Below are 12,297 nucleotides of genomic sequence, written 5' to 3'. Positions count from 1 at the left end.
AAGGAAAAGGATGAAAAAGATGACAAATTGTACACAAAATTCTGCCGAAACTGAATAAAAAATGTGATATCGATTAGAATTTCGTTTGAAAAGAAAATGTGGGTTGCAGTTTCGCAAATTCAGATAAGATTTGATAAACTTTATTACAGCAGAGGAAACTTACACATCACAGCCTTTCACAGTGTTCTTTGCTGTGATTTACAATGTAACACTTGCTAATACGAGTGCTAACAAACATTGGAAGTAAAATATTAAACATTCTTAAATATAGATGAAAGAAATTTCGGTGCTCCATAAATGCAAATATGCTTTGTAAAATGTTTTGTTAAAAAAAAAGAAGTGTTGAAGAATTTTTGAAAATATAGTTTCGGGAGAGAGTTGCTTTCTTGTATCAAGGGCAGGCAAGACACAACAATACAACAGGGTTGCGCATTATATTTGCATATTTGCAAATAGTTTTAACAGTCGAACGTTTTCGGCTCAACTTAAGCCCTCATCAGGAATCTGAAAATATTTATAAAAATGCGATAAATTTCAACTTCTTGAAGGTAACTAGCTAACTGACTATAAGCATCAAGAAATACGAAGTGGTTAAAAGCAAAAGTGTGGAAAACAGACAGATGGAAAACAAATTACATTGGGAAAAGGCAACTACGTAACTACAAAAGAATTTGCACCACAGGGAACGTGATGCATCAAGTAAGTGTTGAGAAGAATGGACGCGCCTCCCCCAAATAATTGTTTGTTTAAATTTGAGTTGTAGCGTTTGATTAACAACGCTTCCTGAATTTTTGTGTCAAATTGGGATTTGACTTCGCGTAAAATTTTAAATGAGTCAGTGGAGAATTTTCGATCTGTGCGAAACGAACACTCCATGACATGGTCTTTGGTGGCACTTCTCTTGAAGTCCCTAAAGTTCAGATGCTCCCGTACTCTCGTGGTCAAATGTCTGGTGGACATACCAATGTACGTCAATGCCAAATCACACGAAGATGTAAAACTGTATACGACATTTGAGCAGAGAGACGAAAGCGTCTGGGACTTTAGTTGAAAATACGAACTAACTTTGAATGTTTTGTATTATAAATAGGAAAAACGTCCACATCAAATTACTTTTCATAAACTGTCCGATTTTACAAGCAAACGTTTCAGATTCTTTTCCCACAAATGGAATAGACAAGCAATGCTTCATGTTTAACTCATTTTTAGCCTATTCTTTTTGGTTGGAATTCGCGGAAATAAAGCGATTCAATATTTTCTTAAAGTACAATTTTGGATAATCATTATTACATATTATAGAACATTTGTTTTAATTTCTCTGTTTCAAAATTAAAAAGAGCATAATTACAGCAAGTCATTATGTTGACTGTTGAGAGTTCAGCAATTTTAAAAAGGCTTCACATGAGGTTTCCTTATAAAATACCGCAAAAGTGTTATCAATGTAAGAACAACTTTGGGTAAAATGCTAGATGCTTTTTAAACAGCTTTGTTTCATGGCGATCTATACTACTGGCCTTCCCAACGTGGCAACAGCCAAACAATGTGGGGGCCTATTAGGTTTTGGCAACTAACAGGTATTAGGCGTAAAAAAGGCGTTTTTGCATGAATTATTACTAAAAACAAATACTTCTGGATTAGAAAACGAATTTTTTAACATACTGAGTGTTTTGAAAGTTGGGTCACTCTTGATTCCGTGTACCTTGATTCTGTTGATATGTTGATTCTCATGGTATTCTTAACATGTAGCTATTGTCCTGCTTTCTTGCCACTTATTTAATAATATTACATCTTAATTACGTTTTGGCACTGTATTTACAATTTTTAGGCTAAAAAACATTACTTGAGCAATGAAAATTGCTGATTTCATGTTGTAACACTTATCTCAGTCGGTAAATTGAAATTTCGTATAGGCCCCCACATTATTTGGCTGTTGCCAAGTTGGGATGGCCAGTAGTATAGATCGCCATGCTTTGTTTCCAAATGTGCCAGAAAAAAAATTGAAACCACAGTCACAAAAATTAACAGCCTATTTCAGTTTAAAACCATTTTCAGACAATACCCATTTACGCAGGCGCTACTGCAACGTCAAAAAAACATAATGAAAAGGCCCTATGATAAGGCCACAATGCTTGCTATCTCTATACTTCATGCAAACTGATTTTCAAAATGCAAGTAAAGCATCAACATATCCAGATAAAATTGAAACAAACCAGCTCATTGCTGAATATTGGCAATGAAACAAGAATTCAATTAGAATATTAAATCGACTAAAAACTGCTCTATTAAGTGAGACGTAAAATTTGTTGTTGGTCAGTAAACTTTTCTAAGTTGTCCAAATTTTCCCACCACTGAAATAATTGTGTTTCAGCAATAAGCTTGAACCACGGTGTCAAAGATATACCTCTCTTCTTGCATTCATCATTGAAGTCATCAAACTTTTTCATTGAAATATACTTAACCTGAAATAAAGTTAGCAATTACAATAGATCCTATAAATTATATAGCTGATAACTGTAACTGACTAATTGATAACTGCACATGACCCAAAAACATTGTTATTATTAGGAATTGAAAAATAAAAATTTAGTTCTAATTTTGCTAGTTTCAAATTCTATGTGAACTTAGCCTTTGAACGAAATCAAAGAGCCTTCAAGAAAGACTGACTGCATATAAATTTGCAACAGATGTTCTCAATTTGATTGGCCTGCAACAAAACTTAATACGCATTGGACACAAAGTCCAACTGAGTAAATATGGAACGAAAAGTATGAAATTAGGAACGAAATAAAGTGATACTCACCTCAGAAACTTCATTGGGGTTTATATTCAGGTCAACATCTCGATGTGCAAACAAAACATAGTCGATCTCATGTTCACCCCATTTGTCATCAGATTTTGCTTTGTAGTGAACTCTGCTCAGAAACTTTATTGACTCCAATGGCAACTATTGCAACAAAAGTGTGATATTTTTTGTTGCTTCCTAAAATTACAATCTTTGGGCCCAGCAATAAATCATTCCTATGGAGTCAAAAATATAAACTATGGAGTATACTGGAAAACCTTGTAAAACGCAAATTGTTCAAACAACTATAAAAAATAATTAATCAGGGAGAGTGCTGTTACCTGGCTAGTAGGAACACCAAGCTCTTCATGCAACCTTCTTTGCGCAGCTCGTTTTACGCCAATGTTGCCATTCTCCTCAAGCTCATTAATGCAATGCAACGGGTGACTGCAGCAAGAATTTGTGTACTGTCCTGATAAACAAGCATTGATATACAATCTAGCAATGCATTAACAAACACTAGTAAACAGTAGCATTAAGTGCATTAGACAACCAAAATATAATTTTTCAAAAATTTTCTCAATAAAACAAACAAGTGTGTTAGTGTAAAGGCAAATTATAAACAAATAACTTGAAACAGAAAAGCAAACACCAAACACTGAGATTAACATTACCTGGAAATGTAATCTTAGCATCAGATCTTCTTTGCATCAAAAGCTCATTTTTGGAATTGAATACAAATAGACTAAATGCTCTATGCAACTGAAGACCATCACTTTGCAAATGGCATTTCAGTTTTGACTTTGAACCAATGACTCGATCGTGATCATCTACAGCTATGCATTCTTGGTTCATGAGCTTAACCTAGTGCAGAAAAGTTTTCAAACATAACAGGAAAGAATTTAATTGTGTGCATCCAAGATGACCACAATTCATTTTAAACATTTATTCAAGATATGCTAATTTATACATAAAAAAACAAACAAGAAACTAAACAGAACTAGACCAATGATTTGTTTAAAAGCTATGGTATAAAAGGGTCCACGTCTTTTAGGTGCAGACAGTTAGGCGCCGGTGAGATAGGCGCGCACACTGTGGCGTCTGGATATTTAGGTGCGGAGCACTGTGGCGCCCGTTCATTTAGGTGCTATTCCTAGTTAAGTTTGCAGATTGTATCAGCTTGGCAGGTAGGGCAATGCTTTTCAAAATGTTATATTGAACAGAAAAATATGTTGTTTTATTAATGCGCATGTGGAGATGAGGTGCGAGACAATGCTCTACTACTCTTGATATTAGCACATCTCCACAGGACATTTGCTATGCATCCTGAACACAGGTTGCAGCCAGATGGAACTTTACTTAATCTGTTATCTTTCGCAATTACTTCTACTCAGGATGGGTTGGTCGTGTGGCGAGTTTGTATGAGACAACGCTCTACTACATAAATACATTTCTATTTGCAATATGAACCCTGGCTACACGTTGCAAGCATAATGGTGCGACTTTGCTCGTTATTAAACCTAGTCTGGGTTTTGACGGAAAACTAAGTTCCTCTTCACCCAAGCCTACCACTCGCTTGAATATAGGCTACGGCAGGGGTGTGCAACGTGCGGCCCGCGGGCCAAATGTGGCCCGCAAAGATGTGCCAATTTTGAATTGTGTGCGGCCCGCGAAACATGTTTATACGGTAATTTAGTTTAGTCTGGTACGTTTGAACAATTCATTGTGGAGTGGAATATTGTAGATTTCGCACCTTCTGTTAACCATTTTAGAAGTCTCCCACCGGCCACCGCCAATCCATTGTATTTAATTTTCTATTCTGATGTCTCTGGATTTATTAATATTCAATTGAACACTGAGAATATGTCCTTATAATGTTTGTAATGTATTGAGTTTAAAGTTAACCGTTGTTATTGCGTTCATAAACGTAGTTGCACTGATGAGAATTTAATATTCGAAAACGCGTTCTGCAACACTGTTTTTTGCACTCTGTAATGCCAGATGCAGATTTATCTGTAGCTTTCCATCACGCATTGAAGCGGTGATCTGATCATGAAATTTTCTACGGTTCGAGAAAAAGTTTTCTCTGCCTATAAAACGTTGAATGGTAGTTTAATCAATTATTTCTAAAAATGTATGGTCACATAAAAGGCATTATGAACAAAGTACGACTTTGGAAAGCTCACATACAGACAGGACATCTTTTCCACTTTCCAACTTTGAGAGACTATGAAATGCATCTTGAGAAGAAAACTAAATTTGAAAAATTGTTGTATGAATTTTTGGCTCGTTTCAAGGACTTCAAATCTCATGAACATTTGTTTGATATATTCTCTTCGCCATTCAACACGCCATTCAACACGGACAATCGGACATTGACAAAGCACCAGCTGATATCCAACTTGAACTGATTGATCTTCAAGAGAAAAAGGTCTGGAAAGCAAAGTATTTAAAAATGAATCTTGGCGATTTTTACCGAAAACATTTCAACTAAGATGACTTTCCACATTTCAAAAATCCATGGCTTCAAAAATGGCACTTTTTGGCTCAATGTATTTGTGCGAGCATTTTTTTCTAAAACGGGCGTCATGAAGTCTCCCTATTGATCGGTTCTGACAGACCAACACTTGGAAAATGGACTTCGAATTGCGATCACTTCCATTAAAGTAAATTTGGAAAAAGCCGTCAGAAAAAGAAGCCAACTGCAAACTTCTCACTGAGCTCGTTTAAAGACAGTGTGACAATAAATTTGAATAGCAGTTTTCTTCAGAAATTTATGCGTCCTAACTTATTATTTCTGGAAGGAGATAACCCCTAATATAAGAATAACAAGAAAAACTACTCTTTTGTGCCTGCAACTACTAGAAATCATATGTTAAATAAACGTGCGGCCCGCGGTTTCACCTTATTATTTATATCTGGCCCTCCTGTAACAAAGGTTGCACACCCCTGGGCTACGGTATAATTTTTACTGATGTTTAGTGTAGTTATTATTTGACTCACTACAAGTGATCTCGGTCATGTTCAGAAACTTGAATAATTTATTGATAAACCTGGACTAACAACAAATAAATGCCGAACACGCGCAGTCGAGCATTACAATACAATATATTTTTCTGTTCAATATAACATTTTGTGTGAAAAGCATTGCCGGTTTAAGCAGCTTCACTAACGGAAGCATGACTTATTTTTCTGTTCAATATAACATTTTGTGTGGAAAGCATTGCCCTACCTGCCAGGCTGATACAATCTGCAGACTTTACTAGGAATAGCACCTAAATGAACGGCGCCACAGTGCTCCGCACCTAAATATCCAGACGCCACAGTGTGCACGCCTATTTGACCGGCGCCTAACTGTCTGCGCCTAAAAGACTTGCTCCCGTATAAAATTAAACAGCTAACCTGTATGTTATCACATTGTGACAATTCATTTTCTTCAGACATACCTTTCCTGGACAAAAATCTTGTATTGAAATAAAATTGCAAAGCTATTTTGCTCTGTCTCACAGGCAATGATATTAACTGTGCCATAAAAGTACAAACAAGCAACTAACTAACCATCAACACTAAACGTTGTATCCGCACAACCTAAACAAAAATTCAAAAAAGGTTTTCCACTCAAATGATAAAGAGAAGCCCTCTTTGTGTTTTGCTCATGAAATTACGAATAATATAAACATTATCATAAATCACAAACTAAACCGAACTTTACTTGTTTTGACAGCAAACTTTCAAGCCAAAGTAACAAAAATGGTCAAAAGGGTTGTAATAACAATAACAGAAAGACAACTTCAGATGGTCAATTGCTAGGGTCTGCTACTATTCGGTGAGTCCGATTCGGTGAGTTCCTAACCTCTAACCCTAAAACGGCAATGATAATTAGGCTACGGTACCCAATAATTTAAAAAAAAAATTGAAAAAATTCCCGTTAAGGGATCGGACTCACCGAATCAGACTCACTGAATCGGACTCACCGAAACGGGCCATTCCGCAATTGCTACAGCATCAAACTAGTGTAAACACTAGGCTATGTTGTTTTATGATGTTTAAAGCAACAACAAATCAGCAAACAGAAAATATTAAATAGTTTTTGAATACTACTTGCTAAAAATAAACATTGATTTTGGTAATAAATTTTACATATTTTTCATTATCAGAAAATGTATTTGTTATAGAGATGACATTTCACACTACCAAATCAATTTGAATCCCAACTATTCGAACCCAAAAAAGCCCAGGTAATAGTAATTAGTCTGTATCTTTCATGTAAACAGTAAACACCACATACTTATTTTTATTTTTAACACATTGTGATGGCTAAGTCTGCAGTTAATAGAAGAACCTAAACCTAAGATATTTAGATGGCTGATGAGCAACCAAAATATGAACAGCAATGTTGAATGGAGAACACGTTTAACCCTTTCAAGCACATACATGGAACAGAAGCATGAATGTAAGAATAAAAGTATATAATTATAATTTGATTGACACTCTAGAGCAGTGGTTTTCAACCAGGGTTTTGCGGAACCCTAAGGTTCCGCCAGTAAGTCTAAGGGTTCCGCAAGTTTACATTCAAATCCGAGAATCTATTTTATTATTATATGGATGCATTCTGCTTGTTGGTTGAAAAAGAATATCCTACAATTGCTCAGAAAGCGCTGCGACTTCTTATGCTGTTTTCAACCTCCTACTTGTGTGAGTTTAGATTTTCAGCTCTGACAACCATCAAGCACAAGAGACGAGCACAATTGCTGTTTGTGGTAGATGAACTTCGTGTGTGTCTGTTAAACACACGACCCAATATTAAAGACTTGTGCAAGAAACACCAGGCTCAAGTTTCTCATTGAATTTTTTATGAGAATAACTGTAATGTTTTACAGTTTGTATTTTTATTATACATAAATAAATCTGAACATGAGTATTTTAATTTTATTTTATTAATTGAACAATGTTTTTGCATAAGGCAATTAAATCATGGAACAGGGGTTCCTCGAGCTTGTGAAATGTTTCATTGGTTCCGTTCCACCAAAAAGGTTGAAAACCACTGCTCTAGTCTAGAGGTATCAAGGTGGTAAAATTTGACTGCAATAGCAAACAGTGGCTATTTGCAACTTAGCTGAACATGATGACTTTCTTTCTCTGAGTTTTCGAAATAAATATAAAGACGAAATTGTCACTGTCAGGCTTACACAGAACTCAATTTCCAAGACAGAGCAAACTGCTCTCAAATGATGATTATCTTTAAAATGCGACGGTTTTAACAGCCTTGATATATTGCAATGCTACAAAATTATGATTTAATTGCAAACGATTTGTTACCACAAAGCTACTAATTGGTTTTAATAATGTCTTGTTTCTTTTTTATGAGTAAAATAATCAAAATAATATTTAATATTCAAGAAAAAAAAGATTCAGTAAAACAAACCAAGAATTGATGTCTCCGACATGGCTATGTTTGTTGTGCTCTTCTCGCCGTGTCAATCTTTTGTACCCGTGCGTTGTTGATGCAAAAAAAAACAGTTGAACACGAAGCCCATCTTACATTGATTACATCAATGACAGTGTGATGTGGACCATAATTTTCAAGGCAAAACATTAAAAAAAGCTTTCAATGTTATCCCATTTGACATATTGAGAAAACATATTATACTGTACACAAAAACAAATGTACATTGATCCAAGTACTCAAACGTGATTACTTATGATATTAAACAAGAGTGCCATCGTTAAGCTTTTGCCTTAATATGCTGTTTGGGCCTCTTTCAATTAAAACACGAACCAAAGGTTCTTGATTGCAGTCACTTTTCCCTTCTTTAGCTCTTTGAGCTTTTATCATTTGTGACAATAAAGGAGGTATTTGGCTGTATAACGGAACTTCCTTTACTTCTTTGGATTGTGGTTTAAAATCGGTGTAATTGTGTTCTTCATACTTCGATACTAATCTCCATAAAAACTCATTTGTGTCTTGTATTTCTTCTTCATAGCCTCTGCTTCTGCCCTTTTCAGTAAAAACACCCCATGCAATACCATACTCAAAGTTTGGAGTTAAATGATCAACATGCACTCTAGTTATACGCCAAAATGTCGGTAAATGATCTTTCCACTCAACTGAGGTCACTACTCTTCCAATACCCCAGTGAGGGATTTGTGACAGTACTTGAATGAGTCTCTTTTCTGTTTTTTCACGATGTTCCATAGCTTCTGTAGGGTAATACACTGGTTTATACAACATTTGATGAAGTGGCTGTGGGTATTTCTGAGTAATACGAGCCAGCAACTTTCTTTCAATTCCAGTAGCCATGTTAGCCATTTTAATAATGACTATATGCAATACAGTAAATACACAAATAGGTCAATTTATTTTCGTACTAATCCCAAATGTTAAGCATTGCAATGTAAAATTCTATATTCATAAGGTCTGAAATAAATTAATATAAGCAATTAAGCATCGTTCAAATATTTAAAATAGGTTTCAGTTAGAAGATATTTTACATCTTTATGTAATAGGCTATACACTTATATTATACACTATACAGTATAGGCAATAGGCATCGGAAATATGTAGGCCTATATAGTATATCTGCAGTATATATAATATAGAAGCAGAGCTCTGTGTTTACAACACAAATATAGGTAATTGAAATTTGTGTGATAATATAAAAGAGTAAAATATGATTAAATTGAAAATTTGTGTTAGGTTACCTACGCTAACACTTCACTTACAGTACACCACTTTATAGCTTACTTAAACCAGGGATATCTAAAGAAGGGGATGCGAAGGCTCACAGCGATTGGTTACTCTCACAACACAAGAAGGGCGGTAATTGGCATCACGTTTAAACATGCTGCTTTTTTTAAATTGCAGAAAGTTTTGTAGTGCAGCTGATACAGTCAGTTACGGGAAGACAGTTAGAAAATACTTGTTTAGAAAAACAGTTGAAAGATTACCAGTAAGCTGTTTTTTGTAACAAAGCCTTTGCAGTAGGCTAAGTGTAAAGCAAGTATACGAGTAGTTGAATTAACAACTAATTATGAGCATTCAGTGAATATCTATGCCTGATGGTAATAGCGCAATGCAGATTATAACAAGGTTTATTACATTACCATCGGTGTCAATTGCCATTTTGAGTCAAACAGAGATTATTTACGATAAACAAAGTCCTTGTATTGTCAGACGTAATAAAAGCATTTGTATCCTTTTCTTTAGATATCCCTGACTTAAATCCAGAATAATTAACCATGTGAATTTACTTTGTTTCATGGCAGCATAGACTTTACATACGTAGACGAGAAACTGCGAAAAAAGAAAAAGGCGATTTTAATGCAACAAACCAAAGCCGCGTTAAAATCATGCGTCTGCCTTGCCACGCATGACTGGATCTAACTGGCTTTCCATTGGCAAAACAGAAAATGACACTTTCTTACAATTTCAAACTTCTGGAAGCGGAAGCTTCATGCTTATTGCTTATACAGGAATAGCAATGGCAGTGTCTGGTGAAAACCTATTCCTTTCTGATGAAGATTGGGAAATACACGTGGAGGTAATAATGGAGCACAGTTTCTATATTAATAATATAATATAGTAATATAAAGACTGTGAATGGAGACCGTGCTTTGGACAGTAAAATATTTCAGCGGAACTTTTACTAGTAATACTTCAACTCTATCGTTGATATAGTCTGTCTAAAATCTATGGTTTAACATGTTAATCTACTTCAACAGAGACTGTTTGTTGTGGTTCTCTTTACAACTGCCTATTTTGGAGCCAGGGATTGTTTGGAGCTGCGTAAAGGTCTGTGACCCAGACTTTTGCCGCTCATACCGACTTCCGCCCGTAAGCTTCATGTTTTAAAAGTTTTGAGATAGTTTTTTGTGACTTTGATTACAAAGCTTTAAGTTTAAGTCTTGATACATCGGTAGGCTATACACCAACCAGATAGGCCTACCACTCGAATGCTTTATCGGAAATACTGTAATTCAACGTGGATCGTGCCTAGCAGTTGCAGCAGAATTGGCAAAGAAGTCTTCCGACATTACTCCAAAAGCTATTGAAGTCATGACTTCCATTTACGACGGTAAGTTGTAGGCTAATTTTATGACAACAATCGATTTAAGAACAACCAACTAGTGAAGAATGTTGCATGCTTTTTTTAATTCTTCATCTTTATCCTCCATTTACGGGAAAACGGCGGAGGCGTTATGCATAGGACCATTTGATCCAGACCTGCTTGGGAGTTTCCACATTCAAGTTTCCGATTTCATTTGAAGTTTGATCTTGTCAAATAGTCCTACTACCGAGATTTTAATTCAGTTCAGCCCCCTTAGAGAGTGTGCAATGTACATGATAAAAGAAATATTGTTACTTTTTGTAAGAGCGGTAAGAGTAAGGCTTTTGGTCGGCTGATTTTTGATAAAGTAAAATGTATTCCTGTTTTACAGATATACAGTAGCTAACATTGAGATGGTTGTGCTTTCTTTTTCAGAGTTTTTGAAAAGTCGTGATGAAGGGCGATTGATAGGCTACGGCTATTTTCTCAAGACGCTAAGCGGTTGTCCTGCGAAATTGGTCTTTCGATAGGCGAGCTCCTAAAATGTTTAGATGTGATTCCAATAATTTTTTGCGAACGGAAGAATGAAGCTGCTGCCAGCAATCTTCAGACATTGTTATCAGTGACGAGGATAAAAAAACAGTGAAATATATTGGAGGTTATATAATAAAAAATCTGCTACGCAAATCTTGGAACAAGGAAACAAAAAAATCTTTTTTGCAAAGGTGCGTTAAAAAAAGTTCGGATTCTTCACTGCTCGAAATAACGGACCTCCTTCTTCGCATATTGATTGCTTTGGAAAAAGCCTTTCGAAAGAGCAAGTCGTTTGCTGGTATCGATTTAAATAGGCCTATTATGAACGAGTGTCTGGCATCGCCACATGTCCAAGCACATATACAACAAATGTGTGTACATATGGATCTTGAAGATACCAGGCCATGCGTCTCGTGCGTCCACAGAATTGCTCGCTTATTTTTTAAAATTAGGGGCCATCGTTTTGCTAAGTCATTAGCAGAAAATGCCACAGCAAAGAACAGTAAGTCTCTTCGCAACTCTTTGAAAAAGCTGTAACTTGCTATTGAACTCTGTACCGTAAGTGATTCGTTTTTTCTATTTGTGTTCTGTGCCGTATTCTTATTTGTTGGCTGTGATTGTTGTATTTTATCTGTTATTCGGCTTGCCTTTTTAAGTCATGTGTTATTTCTCTTATGACCAGGCCCGGATTAAGGTCAAATGGGGCCCCTGTGCTAATGAATTTTATGGGGGCCCTTACCAGCTTACGTGGAGCGTAATGGAAGTGAGCTGGTTTCGCTTGTAGTGGAAACCGAGCCTTGCTTAGGTAAGTTAGGTAACTTTGAAATAGCACGTGATCGATAATTAAATAAGCATGTGCAAATTAAGTCAACAATATTTACGTTATAATGGATGCAAAATCACACACATTAAATCAACGAAACCGTGCAAGGG

The 12,297-nt window shown here is 35.8% G+C and overlaps 2 protein-coding genes across 2 annotated transcripts; both read right to left on the bottom strand.

The window, feature by feature from the left end:
- Window positions 1-1,361: 1,361 nt before the first annotated feature.
- LOC145778181 (isopentenyl-diphosphate Delta-isomerase 1-like) lies at window positions 1,362-6,315 on the bottom strand. The gene is made up of 5 exons (XM_082589619.1): window positions 6,185-6,315; window positions 3,457-3,646; window positions 3,124-3,254; window positions 2,801-2,944; window positions 1,362-2,459 (listed from the first exon to the last, which is right to left on the bottom strand). Exons 1-5 carry the CDS (start codon window positions 6,311-6,313, stop codon window positions 2,283-2,285), a joined length of 771 nt encoding a protein of 256 aa, XP_082445745.1. The 5' UTR covers window positions 6,314-6,315; the 3' UTR covers window positions 1,362-2,282.
- Window positions 6,316-6,370: 55 nt separating this feature from the next.
- Window positions 6,371-9,189, bottom strand: LOC145778476 (small ribosomal subunit protein mS34-like). The gene has a single exon (XM_082589958.1). It carries the CDS (start codon window positions 9,090-9,092, stop codon window positions 8,490-8,492), a length of 603 nt encoding a protein of 200 aa, XP_082446084.1. The 5' UTR covers window positions 9,093-9,189; the 3' UTR covers window positions 6,371-8,489.
- Between the last annotated feature and the right edge of the window lie 3,108 nt (window positions 9,190-12,297).

The sequence above is a fragment of the Aplidium turbinatum genome, chromosome 10 (assembly GCF_918807975.1).
Source record: "Aplidium turbinatum chromosome 10, kaAplTurb1.1, whole genome shotgun sequence".
NCBI lineage: Eukaryota > Metazoa > Chordata > Ascidiacea > Aplousobranchia > Polyclinidae > Aplidium > Aplidium turbinatum.
The sequence above is the reverse complement of the archived record's forward strand: the minus strand, read 5'-3'. Positions and strand labels throughout refer to the sequence as shown.